We start from the raw sequence: 19476 nt of genomic DNA, 5'->3' as shown, positions 1-19476 counted from the left end.
TGTAGAGTACACTGCCTAATGGATGGTTGAAGTAAGTTCAAAGGGCAATGAGCTACATGTGACAGGCAACGTTTGTAGGGTCAGTGATAAAGAGCCAGGGAACAGGACTAATTGAATAGATCTTTGAAAGAGCTGGCAGAGGTTCAAAAGTCTGAATGATCCAATTCTCTGTACAATTTTATGGCTATGAAACAACACAAATTGGAGGAATTATGTGAGAAGGAACTGCAGATGCTGGTTTAAACCAAAGATAGACCCAAAAAGCTGGAGTAATTCAGCGGGACAGGCAGTAAGTATCTCTGGACTTGGATATATTATTTGCTCAAGATGATTACAATGCAAAAGTCACATCACTGGATTCCGTTATTTTCTTTGGGCACGAGTTCTTGTTGAATTGTTGGAATCTAATTTCTATCTCTATCTCACAAAAACTCTCATCTTGTTGGTATGTCCATTTGTTTGCCCGCTTTGGCGCAAAAACGGTACATGATAGTGCTACAATTTATGGCCCACCTTACTCACCATTGTCCTGTGATGTAAATTAAACAGGTTTCCTTCAGATTGATGGTATATTTTAACATGATTGATGTTTAAAACTTGTTTAAAAAATTAAGTGCCCCCACTTGCCCTGCCCCCACTTGCTGTCTTTACTTGACAGGCATCATAAAGGACACCACATGGGTCCACAGTGCACCTTGACAGGCTTCACGAAGGACATCACACAGGCACAATTTCAGACCGCCCATCTTTCCTTTCCATTTTAATGTCCGCCTGCCCCCCCCCCCCCCCCCCCCCCCCAGTGCAGGAGCCGGTGCGGAGACCGGGGGCGGGTAGAGGCCGCACCGGGTACCCTCGGTTTCTCCCTCCCCAGGCTCCAGGACGTTCCCCCCCACCATAGCTCCCGCTGCAAGCCCCCCACCCCCCTTCCCCTCCCCAAGTGCAACTTCATCGCCGCCCTGCTGGAGAAAATAGGGCTGCCAGTAGTTTACATCGATATCCTGTGGAGGTCAGTTGTGGGGGGATTGAGGGAGAGGAGGGGGTAGGGAGTGGAGAGGGGTTATGGAGGGAGTGACTGAGGGTAGGGGAAAGGAGAGGGGGAGGATGACTTGGGAAAGAATAGGGGGGGGTGGGTGAAAGAGGAGGGGGAGGGAGTGCTGGGGGATGAGGGGAATGGGAGGAGGATAGGGGTAGGAAGGTATGGCGAGCGGCAATTGGGGGAGGGTTGCCGTGACTCACGTCACAATGGGGATCTCTGGTGTCACAACGGGAACCTCTCAGCTGTGCCTGCGCAGTTGGGGGCTATGGGCGAGTGCTGGAACATTACGTTGGGGGGGAACGGGATCCAACGGGTCCCACTTGGTCTAGTATTCTCTAACAGTAATCACGTGAGCCTGGTAGCCCATACAGAGCGATTTTGTACCGTCAAGTATAATAGATCCCAGAAATAAAAATATACCAATCCATTACTCTGAGGCAGATTGAGGGCTCCTCTGTATAAAGTCATGGCTCCAACCTACAATGGCACAGGAATATATTTGTTTTTATATACCTGGCTATGAAGAAACAAAGTAGGTAGATCTGATCTGGACCTGCCAGCAGCATGATCAGGCTGAGCACCAGTTTCAAGAAGAACAACCAGCGAATGACCATATACACTCCAAATCTGTGGCACAGTGACAGGAAGTAAAGGTTGTTTAAATGAGGAGCAATATATGATGCACCTAAAAAAAGAGGAAAAAGGGTTTTAAGTTTTAATTACATTCTTTGAGCATTCCTGTTTTTCTTCAGCAATCAGATAAGAAGGTTCACTTCTTCAGGTCAGGAAAATAATTAAACTCAAGGCATGACACATAGTACTGGAGTAGCTCAGTGGGTCAGGCAACATCTCTGTACAACATGGATAGGTGATGTTTCAAGGCTTCCACCACCCTCTGAGGCAGATAATTCCACAGACTCACAACTCTCTATGTGAAGATAGACAAAAATGCTGGAGAAACTCAGCGGGTAGTGGCAGCATCTATGGAGCGAAGGAAATAGGCAACGTTTCGGGTCGAAACCCTTCTTCAGACTGATGCGAGGGTGGGGGGCAGGAGGAAGAAAGGAAGTGGTGGAGCCAGTGGGCTGAGGGAGAGCTGAGAAGGGGAGGAGAAAGTAAGGACTACCTGAAATTAGAAAAGTCAATGTTCATACTGCTGAGGTGCAAACTGCCCAAGCGAAATACGAGGTGCTGCTCCTCCAATTTCGGTGGTCCTCACTCTGGCCATGGAGGATGCCCAGGACATAAAGGTCAGACTCGGAATGGGAGGGGGAGTTGAAGGCTGAGTTGTGAAGGAGTGTTTCCTCGTCTCCGTTCTAAATGGCTTACTCTTTATTCTTAAACTGTGGCACCTGGTTCTGGACTCCCCCAACATCGGAACATGTTTCCTGCCTCTAGCGTGTCCAAACCCTTAATAATCTTATGTTTCAATAAGATTCCCTCTCATCCTTCTAAACTCCAGAGTATACAAGCCCAGCTACTCCATTCTCTCAGCATATGACAGTCCCGCCATCCCGGGAATTAACCCTGTAAACCTACGCTGCACTCCCTCAATAGCAGGAATGCCCTTCCTCAAATTAGGGGACCAAAACTGCACACAATCCTCCAGGTGTGGTCACTAGGGCCATGTGGAGTACCACATGTCAACTGCTCAAAAGGCTCTGCAGAGGGTAGTGAGGGGAGCAGAGAGAATCATTAGCATCTCCCTACCCTCTGCACAAGAACTGTTCCAGAGCCGCTGCCTGGAAAAAAGCATTGAGCATAGCAAAGGACACACTGCACCCCCTCCACACACACCTGGATCTCCTGCCATCAGGCAAGAGATACCGCACCATCAAAGCCCGGACAACCAGAATAGAATAGAATAGAATAGTTTCTTTATTGTCATTGTAACATGAACCATGTACAACGAAATTTAAAATGTCAGCCAGTCAGTGCAGCCAGACTGCTAAACAGCTTCCTTCCACAGGCTGTGAGGCTGCTAAACAGTCACTCCACCTGATTCTGCTACTTATTTTGCACTGACAATTTAATAACAAACTCTGGCCACTTAAATCAGCTGCCCTGGACAATTTATGACTGTTTTTACTTGTATTTTAATGTTACTGTTATTTATTTTTTTTACCTGCACTTTTTAACTATTCGTATTGTTTTTATCAGGGACTGGATTGTTTTTATTTATGTGTGAAATGTTTATGTTTTATGTGCGATGCTCTGGTATTCCCTGGGAAATGTCTTCTCATTTTGCACTGTACAACTGCTGCTTTGCAAGATGACAATAAAGGTTGATTGATTGATGTACAACTGCAGAAGGACCTCTTTGCTCCGATAGGATAGGTTTAGAGGGATGTGGGCCAAATGCAGGCAGGTGGGTCTAGCACAGGTGGGGAATGTTGGGCGCCATGGGCCAGTTGGGCTGAAGGGCCTGTTTCCACACTGTACGACTCGACAGATGCTGCCTGAACCCTGTGGAGTTACTCCAGCATTCTGTGTCCTTCCTTTGTCAACCATCTGCAGTCCTTGATCTCTACAAACCAACAGCCTTTTGATTTATTTAATTTCCTTTAGTAAACAGCCTTGGGTTTGGTGGTATGGGCATGGATACAAGCTCCATTCCAGAACAAAGCATTGAATCAAAGGTGCTTTAGTGCAGTGCTGTCATAACAATCACAACTTTTCAGGTGGGATACAAAATGCCGAGTTACTGCAGCAACAAGCGTCTTTCTTTGGTAAACCAGCAGTTCCTTGTTCAGGCAAGATGTTAAATTGAGGGCCATTTACTAATTCCAGTAGATGTTAGAAAATACAATGCACAGTTCAAAGAACAAAAGAAACCATTCATCAATCTGGCCATCAATCAATCGTTAACTGATTAGCTTGGCATTTATGTCATTGTAACATGCCCAGCAAACAGGAAAGCAAGTACACTTCTAAAGCATTTCATCTGATTAGAGGTACTGTACCAAGTTCTTTCATTCTTTTTAACTTACTGTGCCACCTTGGTTCATTATTTATGTAGTCACCAACTTCACTCATCTCGCCGAATTAAACCAATTTTAATCAAATCTCACCTACTGCACCCAGTGCTCCCGATGTGGCCTCCTTTATATCCTTGAGACCAAGCACACGTCAGGCCATTGTGTCATCAAACAATTGTGCTTGGTCCGCCAAGGTTGGCTGGATCTCTTGCTTTCTAACCATTTTATCTCCCCTTCCCCATACTGATGTCTCCGTCCTGGGCCTCGTCCATTGCCAGAGAGAGGCCACACACAAACTAGAGGAACAGCATCTCGTTTTCCGCTTTGGCAGCTTACAACCTAAATGGTATGAACATCGAGTTCTCCTATCTTTGGTAACTAACCACCATTGCCCTCCCTTCTCCCACCCACCCACTTGCCCCGCCTGGATGCACACCCATTTCCCCCATGAAACCCCCCCTTTCCCCAACCTCCCCCCCCCACCCCCAATCAATGAATGCAGCTTACCTAGGAGAAAGGAACCAGTGGAGAGTGAAATTCTGTCTGATAGCAAATACTCCAGAAACAATGGGAAGAAATTACTGTTGAAATGGCAGTGAAATACCTATTCCAAACAAAAAGTTAATATTAGCTGGTTCATAAAAAAGTGTACTATTTCACTAAAGTTAGAAGCAACCATTTTTCAGCTATTTTAGTTTACGGGTCCCAATCTGTCATCCATCCTTTTTCTCCATAGATGTTGCCTGATCTGCTGAGTTACTCCAGCACTTTGTGTCTATCTTTAGTTCAGCCCTTGTTTATAGACACAGCATGGAACCAGGCTGTGTCTCCACCATCCATTCACACAGTGCATTCCAGATTCTAACATTTCTTCCTCCAACCTCTTAACTAAAATCTAGTCCTTCTAGCTATAGACGCCTCTGCTCAGCCACACCCCTGCTTGGGGGAAATTTTCTTCTACTTACCCTGTCCACACCCATCATAATTTTAATGCTTATTTTGTAAGTAGAAAATCAGATATGACCAATTTATTGGAGCTCCATGCTGAAAAGTGCCAGTGCCTTTTAGTATTTTTACTGCACACATTACCTCAGGTGCTTAGTGCACCACAAAGGCACTAAGGGATATCTCGAGGCCAAACAAATACTTTTATGTTATGGTTTCTAAATTCATCCACATCCAAAGCCTTCTCACCTCTATAACCTTCATACACTCCATTCTGATCTCTTACTCCTGGACCCTGCTGCACAATTCCTTGCAAAAAGCCTACGCTTCTCTACAGCTTGCGCCTTAAATCCCATCTGCTACTGAGCTTTGGGTTTTTACTCCTAATATTATTTCTCCATATGTACACAATACATTTAGCAGTGCACTATTTAAACGTCAGCGTAGAAACAGGCCCCATCGGCCCATGTCCACAAGAGATCCCCACACACCATCACTAACCTACACACTCGAGACAATTTACATTTTAACAAAATCAATTACACCTACAAACCTGCACGTGTTTGGAGTATTGGGGGGGGGGGGGGGGGGAGAGAACCGGAGCACCAGAAGAAAACCCCACACGGTCACCGGGAGAACGTACAAATTCCATACAGACAACGCCCGCAGTCAAGATCGAACCCGGACCTCTGGGTTTTTCCTTAGAACATCCTTTATTTGGGAAATATTGAGATAGGGACCATAAAAGGAGCCCCAGGGAAGTTGGGCTAGACTCACCTGCACTAGGTTCATGGACACAAACCAAACAAAGTTCTGCTGCCGGGACAGTTGCTTCAGGTACTCCAAGAATGTCAGTGTTTGCTCCTGGGCAAGAGGAGTTTGACTGATATGTAACCTGTGCAGAACCCGTAAAAAAGAAATGTTACTAGAAATTACTTGGTTCTGTGTTTCTACCTACTTTCCCCAATCTGTTTTAGCCTTGAGTAAAAAAACAATATATTTTAAGGCAGAACAGTATAGAACAGGAAGATAGACACAAAATGCTGGAGTAACTCAGTGGGTCAGGCAATATCTCTGGAGAAAAAGAGATGGGCGATGTTTCGGGCCGGGACCCTTCTTCAAACCCCACAACTTGAGGAAAGTTTACAGTGGGGCAATCAGAGGGTGTAGGAAGGACAGCAGATGCTAGTTTATACCAAAGTTAGACACAAAATGCTGGAGTAACTCAGCGGGTGAGGCATAGATGCTGTCACTGAGTTACTCCAGCACTGTGTTTATCTGCAGTACATGAATAGGATAGGTTTAGAGGGATATGGGCCAAACTTAGGCAGTTGGGTCTATTGTAGATGGGACACGTTGCTTGGTGTGTGCAAGTTGGGCCGAAGGGCCTGTTTCCACGCTGTATGACTCTGACTCTATACAATTCTTTTCTACACATTTTGTCTGCTCCACTGCAAAATCTCCTCAAGGTAACTTCTCCAGAGATGCTGCCTGACCCAGTTACCTCAGCACTTTGTGTCTATCTTCCATATAGATCAGCATCTGCAGTTCCTTTTGACACATTACAGAACAAGAACAGGTCCTGGCTGTCTACCATATCTATATCTCCCCATTAATGAGAGAGGTGGCGCACAAGACAGTAAAATGAACAAAGGGTCTTGGAGTTGGAGGAGTAAACTGGATCATGTTTTTTTTTAGAAGCAAGGATGGAAATCGGGATTCATTCTAAGAGAAATAATAAGAGTTTGAGGAGAGGACAGGGTGAAGGAGGGAAGAATTAACAAATACTTACTCTTTTAACATGGAGGCCTCCATATGTTTTACTTTGACTTCCAACTGGAACCGTTGTCTGAGAATCCAGGTGCATATACTAAAGCCAAAAATGGAAAAGGCAGCCATTGCTGCACAGAAGAGTCTAAATGAGAAGAAGTTGTCTTTGTTCCAGACTGCGTAGGACATGAACACTGATAGGGATCCGAGGGCACTAAAAAGCGAACAGTAAAAATTCAGTCTAGTCCTGTCCTTTTCCGACACAGCCAGGTCTGCCAGTAAGGCATTGTGATTGAGGTCCACAATGGTGAGGAATCCATCGTATAGACAAAGGCAGACCAGAAATTGTACTCCTGGCCTTGCCCACGCCACCCAGAAAGACAGGAACGACAGTGCAAATAGAGGACCATTCCGCATTAGTGCTTTCAGTCGCTTCAACACAACCTCTGGAGAGGATATTGCAGCACCTGACCTGTAAGGAAAATAAGCACATGGTTTACAAGCCAATGCAGTGTTAATGCCCAGCAGTATGAACATTGATTTGTCGAACCTCAAGTAAATCCTGCATTCCTTCAGCATTTGACCTGGCAATTACTAACCAAGTTGACCAAGATAGACAGAATCTTCTTTCCAGAGTGGAGATGTTAAAGACTAGAGGGCATACTTTTTAAGGTGAGGGGGAATAGTTTAAAGGGGATGTGCGAGGACATTTAAAAAAAAAAAAAAAAAAAAAACAGAGTGGTGGGCTCCTAGAATGTGTTGCCTGCGATGGTGGTGGAGGCATTTAAGAAGCTTTTAGATAGACACATTGAGATGGTTCTCATGCAGGCAGTTTAACCTGGCATAATATTCAGCACATTGTGGGCTTAAGAGTCTGATCCTAAACTGTACTATTCTGTTAAGTTACACCTTCATAGTAGCCATAGAAATGTATCAGTGAGGAATTATACTCCATTGATTGTCTCTGAGAGAATCTACTTCCTGACTCATTATATATTTATATTTTATAAATGGCCCTGCTAACCTTAACTCACGGCACAGTGGTGCAGCGGTAGAGTTGCTGCCTTACAGGTTCAATCCTGACAATGGATGAAATTTCTACATTCTCTTTGTGACCCAGTTTCTTCCGGGTGCTCCCACACTCCAAAGACATACAGGTTTATAGGTTAATTGGCTTCGGTAAAAATTGTAAATTGTTCTTAGTGCGTAGGATAGTGCTAGTGTATGGGGAGTGATCGCTGATCGGACTCTGTGGGAGGGGCATGATTAGAGAGAAGAGACTCCAAGACAGTATTCCATGCTCTTTCATGGGGAAACAGTTGGCAGCAACTGCTTACGAAAAAAAAGATGCTTCTGGTTTCAATGCAACAACACTGACTGTTGATAGCAAAACCAGTCATTACATCTGCAAAACCTTGGTCATTAAGAAATGAAGAACTGGAACAAAGTTAATTCTTTACTTAAAATCCAATGGAAAATACAAACATTCTGAATTTGGCCACGTTTATGCAAAGGCTCTACATATGCTCAAGCGAGACACAAAATTCAAGACGATTATGAGATTTATATCTATTATGCATGAAAGCACAAGGAAATACACGCACTGTACTGAACATGGAACACCAAATTAAATTCAGAGTTCTGACTGTGGACGTTTCATGTGTTACCTTAATTGAAAACCTCATGTTTCATTTCGTTGGGGCAGCTCAGTTATGCAGCTGGTAGGGGTGGTGCTTCACAACACCAGAGACCCGGGATCAATCCCTACCTCAGGTGCCATCTAGGTTGATCTTGTACTCTCTTCTCGTGACCACAGATTTCTCTCTGGGTGCAGGGGCGGAAAACCCGGGGGGCCAGAGGGGACACGCCCCCCCCCCCCCCCCCCATGTTTTGAGAGGTGGGGACATCCCCCCAAGATTTTGTCATCCAGATTTTAAAATCTCCGCTTTCCGCGAGACAGTGGAGGTGAGACTGCTGATCGAAGGCGCCGATTGGACGAGAGAGACGTCGGTCAGCAGACAACGGGGGCGGGACATGATGATTCAGCGTGATGATTGGGGGAGTGGGGGGGGGGTGGGGGGGGGGGGGGGGATGGGGATAGAGTGCAGTGATTGGAGGAGGGAGGCGTGGCACAGACCTGCACCTCATCCGCAGCCAGAATCGATCCCGGCCGGCTCTCCAGTGCTGTCCCGTCCCCACCCGAGTGCCCCCCCCCCACAGGTGGCCAGCGAGGTCGGGAATCAGACGCGAGCTGTACCCCCAGGCCCACAGCCAGCGCAGAGAAGCAGCGCTAAATCCAGCTCAACTATGCCTGTCCCGGCTTTGCGGGAAATATGGCCAGCGCGGAGAAGCAGCGCTGGTATCCTGTCAGTCCAGTCAAGGCTTGTAGGTTAACCCAGCGAGACAGACAGAGTTGAGCTGCATTTAGCACTGGATTGAGCCTCCGAAGCCTTGCGCATGTGTGTATGAGTGTGCGCACAAAAATTGTCTCCCCCCTGTCCCCTCCATATTTTGATAGCGAGATCCGTGCCTGTCTGGGTGCACAGTTTTCCTCCCATACCCCCAATGACGTGCAGGTTTGTAGGTTAATTGGCTCTGTAAATTGCCCCGCATGTGGATGCAAAAGTGGGATAACATATAACTAGCGTGAACAGTGATCGATGGTCGGTGTAGTCTCGGCGGGCCAAAGTGCCTGTTTCCATGCTGTATCGATCAATCTATTCTCAGCATTCGCTTGTTACATGTATAATTCTAAATCCTTAATACTCGTGACTTTTTGGAACAGGAACAGTTTGGAGATTCAAGCAACACTCTTCCATTAACAATGCACAACTATTTTTCTGTGATCAATCCAACTTCAAAACCAAGCACAGCGACACCAAATATAAAATAGCTATTAATACGTACTGTTGTGTGCTCAGAAATGAGCGATCGCTTAGCCATCCAAATAATGGATCATTAAGACTATTCCATAGGAGAAAAATGGTCTGAAGATTAAAACAGAAGAAGAATTATGCAACAGCAATATTGAATATCAGTTAAACAGATACACAGTCTTATGAACTCAGTAACTTGTGCCACTAATGGTAACATCAGCACATTATTTACATATATGTAAATGTGGACATTTTCAGGGTAGATAAATATCTGAAGACAGCTTAAGTTACATTAATCTGATCTTTGGGTTTACAAACAAGCTTGAGTGTGGAAGCAACATAGTTATGCTAACACTTAACTGCTTCAGCCTTAAAAATGCTGTCAAATTCTCTGCACCTTACTTTAGGAGGAGCATCAATCCCTTGGAGAAAATGCAGAGATTTATCACAACAGTATCAGGAATGGAGGAATACAGATGATCTGGAGAACTGAGAGGATCTGGGATTGCTCTTCTCAGTTCAGAGGCCATGTTATACAATTACATGTTAGCCGAGTTCACTCTATGGGATTCTCATCCAATTCTTGACACCCATTTAGTTTATTATTATCACGTGTACTGAGGTACAGTGTAAAGCTTCTGTTGAGTGCTATCCAGTCAGTGGAAAGACTATGATTATGATCAAGTCATCCAGTGTACAGATACAAGAAAAAGGGTATAAAGTTTAGTGCAAAATAAAGTCCAGTAAAGTCCAATTAAAGATAGTCTGAGGGCCTCCAATGATATAGATGGTAGAAGATGAAACCAGTCATTGATTCCACTGCTCTGGTGAATTAGTTGGTCCTGACTCTTTTTGTTTAGAGTTCAAGGCAATCAGAAACGAGTGTACTATGAAGATAGACACAAAAGGCTGGAGTAATTATTTACAAGCATTTTGTGGCTATCTTCAGTGTAAACCAGCATTTGTAGTTGCTTCCTAATGTACTATGGTTGTTGTTGAAACTCAAGATTTTTTTTTCTATTTTTCTTTGGAAGAGACTTCAGAGAAATTAATTTCCAACAGATAATGTGAATTCTTGCTTAGCTGCTTGTTATTCAAACAGATACCCTTGAGATTCTCTTAAATAATTTAACAGGACAAGAACAAAGCCCTTCATTGCCAACTTATTACAACAAATATTAACAAAAAGGATAAGAAATGTCTTCAGTCAGAGGATGGCGAATTTGTGGTTCATTGCCACAGATGGCTGTAGAGGGCATGTTATTGGGTATTTTTAAGACGGAGATTGATAGATTCTTGATTAGGAACGGGATGGAGGGTTATGCGGAGAAGGCAGGAGCATGGTGTTGAAAGGAAAAGATAGCTCAGCCATGATTGAATGGCAGAGAAGACTCGATGGGCCGAATGGTCCAATTGTGTTCATATGACTTATAAAAACAGTTGTATTAGAGTTTATCAAAGATAAATAACCATCATATTACCAACCTATTTAAAAAGTTTTTGTCTTTAAAATGGTTTTTGAACAGCTTCTACATTCTGACATAACTGATTCGTCATTGATTGGATGTGGAGAGGATGTTTCCATAGTGGGAGAGTCTCAGAGCAGAAGGCACAGCCTCAGGATAAAAGGATGTATCTATAGAATTGAGATGAGGAGGAATTTCTTTAGCCAGAGGGTGGTGAATCTGTGACATTCTTTGTTCTTAATTAGGTTGGGAATATGATGGTTATTTATATTTTGTTGCACTCTAGTATGACTATATTTATAGAACAGATGGTGGTGGAGGCAATGTCATTGGGTATTGTTAAAGTGGAGATTGATAGGTTTTTGATTTATAAGAGGGTCAAAGGTTACGGGGAGAAAGCAGGAGAATGGGGTTGAGAGGGAAAAATCAGCCATGATTGAATGGTGAAGCAGACTCTATGGGCAGAATGGCCTATTTTTTTTTTTAAGTTTAGGGATACAGTGCGGAAACAGGCCCTTTCGGCCCACCGGGTCTGCGCTGACCAGCGATCCCTGCACATTAACACTATCGTATACCCACTAGGAACAATTTTTTAAAAAAACATTTACCAAGTCAATTAACCTACATACCTGTATGTCTTTGGAGTGTGTGAGGAAACCAAAGGTCTCAGAGAAAACCCACGCAGGCGTGGGGAGAACGCACAAATTCCATACAGACAGCACCCGTAGTCGGGATGGAACCCGAGTCTCCGGCACTGCATTCGCTGTAAGGCAGCAACACTACCGCTGCGCCACCGTGCCGCTAAATCTGCTCCTATGCCTTATGAGATGATAGTGAATATTAACAGAGACCAAGGGTTCAAGGGTTGCTTGAGCAGAAGGGTGATGGGAGAAGATTGAGGAATGGTCAAGTAGCAGGGACCACCAACTACACCTGAATCTAATGAAATATGGCTTGGGAGGGAAGATTGTTTGCTAGTAGTTTAGTGACAATCAGTCTGAGATTACAAGACATGGGATTGCATTTACAAAGTATTTAGACAGACATGGACAGGCACGGAATAGTGGGTTACAAACATATGCAAGCAGATGGGATTAGTTTAGATTAGCATCATGGTAGGTGCAAACAAGGTGGGCCGAATAGTCTGTTTCTGTGCTCCACTGCCACAGAACACTGATGCCAGTTTGATTGAAAGACAAATTGCAGGACTGAATTCATCTTCAAGAACACCATGTAATCCATAAAATAGTACAGTTCCATGATTTTAGACTTTTAGAATTTTAAATAGGGAGTAGTAGATAGACAGGAAGTAGGCAATCAACGAACAGCAGCTTGGCCAGTTTTATCACTACTCTTGTATCAAGAAAGGGGAAATAAAGACTAAAGCACAACGTTCTGTACCTCCTTACACTGTAATAATCTGGTAATTAGAGTGAGAAAATTTTCTTACTCTGATGGGTTACATGAATGTCACAGAATTTACAACAAAATTCTATCTTCAATTACTTTCTCTACCACGTCCACTCTTAAGCAACTAAAGAAATTACAAAAACATTTCAAATATTTTTCCAAGCAATACAACAATTTTACAAAACTATCTTTGATAAATCCAAGATTGAACTTTGAAATGTGGATTCTATTTACACTACTAACACATGTTCTTTCAAAATAAATAACTTTTTTTTTTTCAATTACAGAAATTCAGTTTTATTCCTAACACAATCTAATAACTTTTCAAAGTGCCTTACAGGATCGTGTTCACCTTACAAATGGGCTTTAAAAAACACCCAAAAATATTTAACACCAAATATATTGGACAAGATTCATTCATTTGAATGAAATTTCCCAGTCACTCAATCTGACAAATGTGATATTTGGACACATCTGGAATTTGCAAAATATTCCACATTGAATTTAATGTAATTGAAAGAATTGTAGAAGATAAATGTATTTTTACTTAATTCAAGTCATATTAGAGTTTGAAATCCATGGACACATTTTGGCTGACTCCCATGAAACAGTAACAGTTGAGTCTGCATTTTTCAAGTGCTGATAAAAATAAATCGCTATCAAATAATTTTTTTTTAAGAAGAAAAAAAACCATAGAATCACTTACCTCACCAATCCAGAAGGATAATTTATCGATTTTGTAAACAGATACAAATGTATCCACATAATACAGAAGAAAGACGTTATGGAGAATGGAGACAAACAGCGATAAAGAACCGTACAGCACTGCTGTAGGAATGTTCAGGCAGTTTACAGGTCTGACTCCCATGACTTCAACTATCCATTATATCGTAGTTCTAGCTTCTTGGTCATTTCGCTTGCATCATTGCCGGAGAAGTCTCAGAGTTATGACAGCAGCCAAAAGCCATCGGTCCTGGGTAGGCTGTGAACAGCAATCCAAAGGTAACATTAGTTATCTGAACCATAAGGCACACAGTACACTGCCAAAAATCAAAGCAACGATGTAGAAAGAATGAACTGCAAATGTTGGTTTAAACCGAAGAAAGACACAGAATGCTGGAGTAACTTAGCAGGTCAAGCAGCATCACTGGGGGAAAGAATAGGCGATGTTTCGGGTCAGCATTCTTCTTTAGATTGTCGCATCGCCCAATATTTCTTCCCTATAGACTTCTCCCTATTGGGCAAGTAAGCTTTTAAATGGAATACTGTACTTGTGTTCATTAAAATTGGAGAAGCCTGGAAATTATAGGCTTATGTACCTCACATCAGTTGTAGGGAAGATATCGGAGACGATTCTTAGCGTCCTCCTTATAGTGCGGTGACCAGAATTGCACACAGTACTGCCAAAGTTTTATACAATTGCAATTCGACTTGTCAACTTTTATAATAGTGCCCCGACAGATGCAGGCAAGCATACTGCCTTAGGATATCCCAAAGTGGTTTTCAACCAATTAGCACTTTTTTAAAATAGTTACATAGGAAACAAAATAACACTGTTTATAGTAAGGCCCCTTTGCTGAACTGTAATAATGAACAGATAATTGTTTTGTTTTGCTGGCTGAAGAATTACACGTTGACTGGGGAAACATCCTTGCTTTTTTTTGCAACTGTGGCATGAAATCTTATCCACACAAATATGGATAAATAGAGCTTCATTCAGTGTTTGACTGAAAAGTTACATCTCTGGCACCATGGCACTAAGCCAGCATGTTCAGTCCTTCAGACACAAGGAACTGAAGATGCTGGTTTACATGGCACTTGTTACATAGTTGGCAGTGTTCATTCAACTTTCATTATTTTACTAAAATTGAACTTGAAACCACTAACTTTTGACACAGGCAAGTGCAACGATCAGGTTAAGTAATGACACATCAATGAACCAACTGGATGGAATGTCCTACCTGTTTCAGTCTTGCCCAATAACTGAATGTGGCATGGGAAAGAATTAGAAAAGAGGTGGAAGTTAAGGAAACAAATATAAAATGTTGCCCAAAACTTCACATTAAACTTCCCTTTAAAGTATATCACCCAAGTAACCTCATGGTCGACTGTATTTTAATCATCTCAAGATTTACTTTCATCACTTTTTAGCAAAGTAAACAAAATGTATTTCAAAGTTAGGCAATTTCCAAATGTTGGATCTGAAATGAATTTTAATTAAGGAATAATGAGACGCTCAGAAGAATGCATCACTGCTAAAGCCTACCTGCAATAGCAACCCATCCATGCTGTGTTACCTTTGCTTTCATTTTACCCAGTGTTTTCATCTAACACCCACCATTGATGAGGGCACCCAAAAGTTGATTAGATTTGTTCTGGGCATTACTCATATCCACTGAACTACACCCGACCCCAGCAGATTTTCAAATTCCCATCCTGGCAGATGGAGCTTTATTCAAAATGTTTGACTGAAAGATTTCATCTCGGACACCATAGCACTCACATGTAGACAAGAAACTGAAGATGCTGGTTTACATGGCACTTGTTATGTACAAGTAGACACAAAAATAATCGAATTGAATAAATTTTATTAGCCAAGTATGTACAAGGAATTTGCCTTGGTGCTTTGCTCGCAAGTAACACGATATACAGTAGACAATTAAAAATAAAACATAATAATTTAAACATATGAAGAATGAAATAAAATACCAGAGATCGACACAAAAAGCTGGTGTAACTCAGCGGGACAGGCAATATTTCTGGAGAGAAGGAATGGGTGACGTTTCGGGTCTTCTTCACACTTATTATACAGGTGGAGCAGGAAGGAAAGCTGGAACGCTCTCTTTCTGCTTTCTTTCCCCACTGCAATCAGTCCGAAGAAGAGTCCCAACCCAAAACATCACCGACCCATGTTCTCCAGAGATGCTGCTTGACCCAAGTTACTCCAGCACTTTGTGGCATTCTTTGGTAAAAATGCAGCATCTGCAGTTCCTTGTTATTTCCTTCAATCTGAAACCCTCCGGAGGTTTTTAAGAGGCAAATTATTCATTCAGAGTTCAATGCATATCTTGAAAGAGCCACCAGAGGAAATGGTAAAGGCAGCACGAGTGTAACCCTCTGATGAATCAATGACAATTTACATCTCAATGCACCCCTGCAAAACATCTGAAGCACCTTTGCTCAACAAATAAACTCAAATTCTCAAGCTATTGAATGGGTAGATATCACACAATCTGCATTTCAAGATGGTAACCAATGATTGTTCCCCAATAAGAAACTATAAACAATCATTACGCAAACCAACATGCATATCTTTGGCCTCTACATTCTATTTAGTTTCAAGATGTTAACATGTACTCATTTTCTTTTTATTGCAAAGCCTCATTGGACAAATCATAATTGCTCCTCATGAAGAAACATGAAGGCAAACAGAAGTAATCCAAAAGACTTGTAATCACAAAGTCAAAATCAAGAACTCATTTCAATGTCAATAATAACCCTGTAATTATCAACCTTGAAAGAAAAACACAACCAAAATACTTTACAAAGAAGAAAGAGGAATAAACACACAGAACAGGAAATGGAAAGGCAGAGATGAAAGCAACTGTGCTATTTTTGAGGAATCTTTTGGAAAAGTTTGGGGGGTGGGAGGGAGGGAGGAGAGGAAAACTTGACAAAGGTATGTCACAGACAATAAAATGAAAATTTAAACCAATGACACCACAACCAGCTAAATCACAGACTTTCCCTCGCCACAGGGATAGAACTTCAGTGTATATTACAACATAGACCAGCACAGCACAGTACAGTATAGAAAACTGGAAAGCTCTCAATGCCCCTATTAAATGCTGCTATCACACCAGCCTCCACCACCACCCCAGGCAGAGTTTTCCTGACATTGTGTAAAACAAAATTGCCCCACACATCACATTTAAATTTGCCTGTCTCATTCAAGCTACATCCTCTAATATTTAATATTTCCATCTAGCGAAAAAAGTTCTAACTGTTTACCTGTTTACCAGAATGATGCCTGCGTTAAGGGTTATTAGCTACAGAGAGAGATTGGACGGATTTGGATTGTTTTCACTGGAACACCAGAGGTTGAATAGAAATATATAAATACTACCCAATAGAAGTATATAATTATAGTGTACGGGGGTAATCGCTGGTTGGCACAGACCCAGTGGGCCGAAGGCCCCACTGCTCCCCGCTCCCCGGCCACCTGCCCCGCTCCCCGGCGCGCCTGTGTGATTGGATAGGGACAGGATGGGGTAAAAGGAGCAAATTAATAATATTAATATAATATCAAGGGGGGGGGAGTGTGTGTGTGTGTGTGTGTGTGTGTGTGTGTGTGTGTGTGTGTGTGTGTGTGTGTGTGTGTGTGTGTGTGTGTGTGTGTGTGTGTGTGTGTGTGCCGCAGGCAGCAACCCCCCTCCCCCCACAACTGCAGGTCCCACTTGGTCTAGTAATATATAAAATGTAGAGAAATGTGAAGCTATCCATTTTGTTAGGAAGAATTTTGAGTATTTAGATGCCAAGAGATTGCTAAATATTGGTGTTAAGAAGGACCTACAAGCTCTTGAAAACTAATTACTCAAATTTAGTGCACAAAATCAAAGTTTTGCCAGAGCAATTGAAGAACAGTAGACAGTCAGCTCTGGTGAAACCACACTTGGAACATTGTGTGCAGGTCTGATCTCCTGATCTAAAGGAGGATACATTTGAAATAGAGGAAGTGTAGCGAATGTTCATCAGATTGATTCCCAACATAGTAGGTTGGAAATAAAATGAGAGATTTATACACACTTGGCCTAATCTTTCCAGTGGTTAAGTTAAGCAACAGATCATCTCATTGATATGTACATAATTGTCGTAGGGTTTGACAAAGATGATGTTTCCCCTGGCTGTGGTGACCAGAAACAAGGGGAAGTGTCAAAATAAGATGTTAAGACGACAGAAATGAAGAAAAGAAATATCATCCGAACATAATTAATCATGGAATTCTTTACCCATGTATGAGGAGGCAGCTCAGTATATTCAAGCAAAAACTGATCAATTTTAGTAAACAGTTGGGGTCTGCATGCCAATGTTGCTCATTCCAGCCTCCTTTCCTTGTTTATTCCTACTCTACATTTTCCACATGTTCCAATTAAATGGAATAAAGAATAATGGAAATGGAATAAAGAATACAGAAAATGGAATAAAGGGTTTGACACAAAGTGCTGGAGTAACTCAGTACAGGAAAGGGGTGCAAATGATCAGAATGGCGAGGTTAAACGATATAGGTAAGAGGGCCTATTCCTGCTTCTATATTGCATCAGCTGTGTAGGGATCAGTTTCCCAGCAAGAAAGACATTTTGTTCCAAGAATACCACACTTTAAATACGCTTGGACGCGTATCCGTGCAGCTAACAGGAAAAAGAGTTTAGGAAAGGGCATGTTTAAACTAACAGGGCAAGGGGCTGGGACCCAATGCAAGGAGACAGAGGGTCATAAAAGGAGGACAGAAGCAAAGGCTAGAAGGGAGAAAAACTAACCTGAATGCTTTGTGCCTTAATGCGAGGAGCATTTGAAATAAGGTGGATGAATTGAATGTGCAGTTAGTAGTTAAGGGATATGATATAGTTGGAATTACAGAGACATGGCTCCAGGGTGACCAAGACTGGGAGCTAAACATGCAGGGGTATTCGATATTCAGGAAGGATAGACAGAAAGGAAGAGGAGGCGGGGTGACATTGCTGGTTAAAGAGGAGATTAATGCAATAACAAGGAGAGACATTAGCTTGGATGCTGTAGAATCAGTATGGGTAGAACTGCGAAATAGCCAAGGCAGAAAACACTTGTTGGAGTGGTATACAGACCACCAAACAGTAGTAGGAAGATTGGGGAACAGCATCAAGCAGGAAATTAGGGATGCGTGTAGCAAATTGGTTGCAGCGCTGAGGAGGATGATTTCCTGGAATATATACGGGATGTGTTATTTAACCAATATTTAGAGGAACCGACTAGATGGCCATCCTAGACTGGGTATTATGTAATGAGGAAGTATTAGTTAGCGATCTTGTTGTGCAAGGCTCGTTGGGCAACAGTGACCATAATATGGTGGAATTCTGCATTAGGATGGAGAGAGACTAGGGTCCTGAACTTGAATAAAGGAGACTTTGAAGGTATGCGATGGGAATTGGCTAGGATAGACTGGCAAATTATACTTAATTATAATTATACTCAAATTATACTTAATTATACTTAAGGGGCTGACGGTGGAGATGCAATGGCAAAGATTTAAAGACTGCATGGACGAACTCCCAAAATTGTTCATCCCTGTCTGGCGAAAAAAATCAAAATGGGAAGGCGGCTCAACCGTGGCTGATGAGGGAAGTCAAGAATAGTGTTTAAGCCAAAGAAGAGGCATATAAATTGGCCAGAAGAAGCGGCAAACCAGACTGGGAGAAATTTAGAACTCAGGAGGACAAAGAGGTTAATTAAAAGGTGGAAAAAAAGAGCATGAAAGAAAGCTTGCAGGAAATGTAAAAACTGACTGTAAAAGTTTCTATAGGTATACAAAAAAGAAAAGATTATTGAAGACGAATGTAAGTCTCTTACAGTCAGAGACAGATGAATTTATAATGGGAAACAAGGAAATGGCAGAACAGTTAAATGAGTACTTTGGTTCTGTCTTCACAAAGGAAGACACAAACAATCTCCCGGAAATACTAGGCAACCGAGAATCTAGTGGGAGGGAGGAACGGAAGGGAATCCACATTAGTCCGAAAATGGTGTTAGGTAAACTGTTGGGAGTGAAAACAGATAAATCCCCAGGGCCAGATGGTCTGCATCCCAGAGAACTCAAGGAGGTGGTCCTAGAAATCGTGGATGCATTGGTGATCATTTTCCAATATTCTCTCGACTCTGGATCAGTTCCTGCAGACTGGAGGGTAGCCAATGTAACTCCACTTTTTAAGAAAGGAGGGAGCGAGAAAACGGGGAATTATAGG

At 42.5% G+C, this 19476-nt stretch overlaps 1 protein-coding gene across 4 annotated transcripts in view; it reads right to left on the bottom strand.

Moving 5' to 3' along the window:
* mfsd13a (major facilitator superfamily domain containing 13A) overlaps window positions 1-19476 on the bottom strand; it is a 46077-nt gene that overhangs the window by 8916 nt on the left and 17685 nt on the right. For 3 of the 4 annotated variants that reach the window (XM_055647003.1, XM_055647002.1, XM_055647001.1), the window contains 6 exons: window positions 13188-13463; window positions 9637-9716; window positions 6752-7201; window positions 5737-5854; window positions 4522-4618; window positions 1550-1721 (listed from right to left, as the gene is read on the bottom strand). In XM_055647003.1, coding sequence (XP_055502978.1) covers window positions 1550-1721; window positions 4522-4618; window positions 5737-5854; window positions 6752-7201; window positions 9637-9716; window positions 13188-13349 — 1079 coding nt within the window. In that variant the 5' untranslated portion in view covers window positions 13350-13463. Of the gene's footprint in view, window positions 1-1549; window positions 1722-4521; window positions 4619-5736; window positions 5855-6751; window positions 7202-9636; window positions 9717-13187; window positions 13464-14442; window positions 15138-19476 lie in introns of those variants that run through there. The other variant, XM_055647004.1, reaches the window with a different exon arrangement.

This window comes from Leucoraja erinacea, chromosome 15 (assembly GCF_028641065.1).
Source record: "Leucoraja erinacea ecotype New England chromosome 15, Leri_hhj_1, whole genome shotgun sequence".
NCBI lineage: Eukaryota > Metazoa > Chordata > Chondrichthyes > Rajiformes > Rajidae > Leucoraja > Leucoraja erinaceus.
The sequence above is the reverse complement of the archived record's forward strand: the minus strand, read 5'-3'. Positions and strand labels throughout refer to the sequence as shown.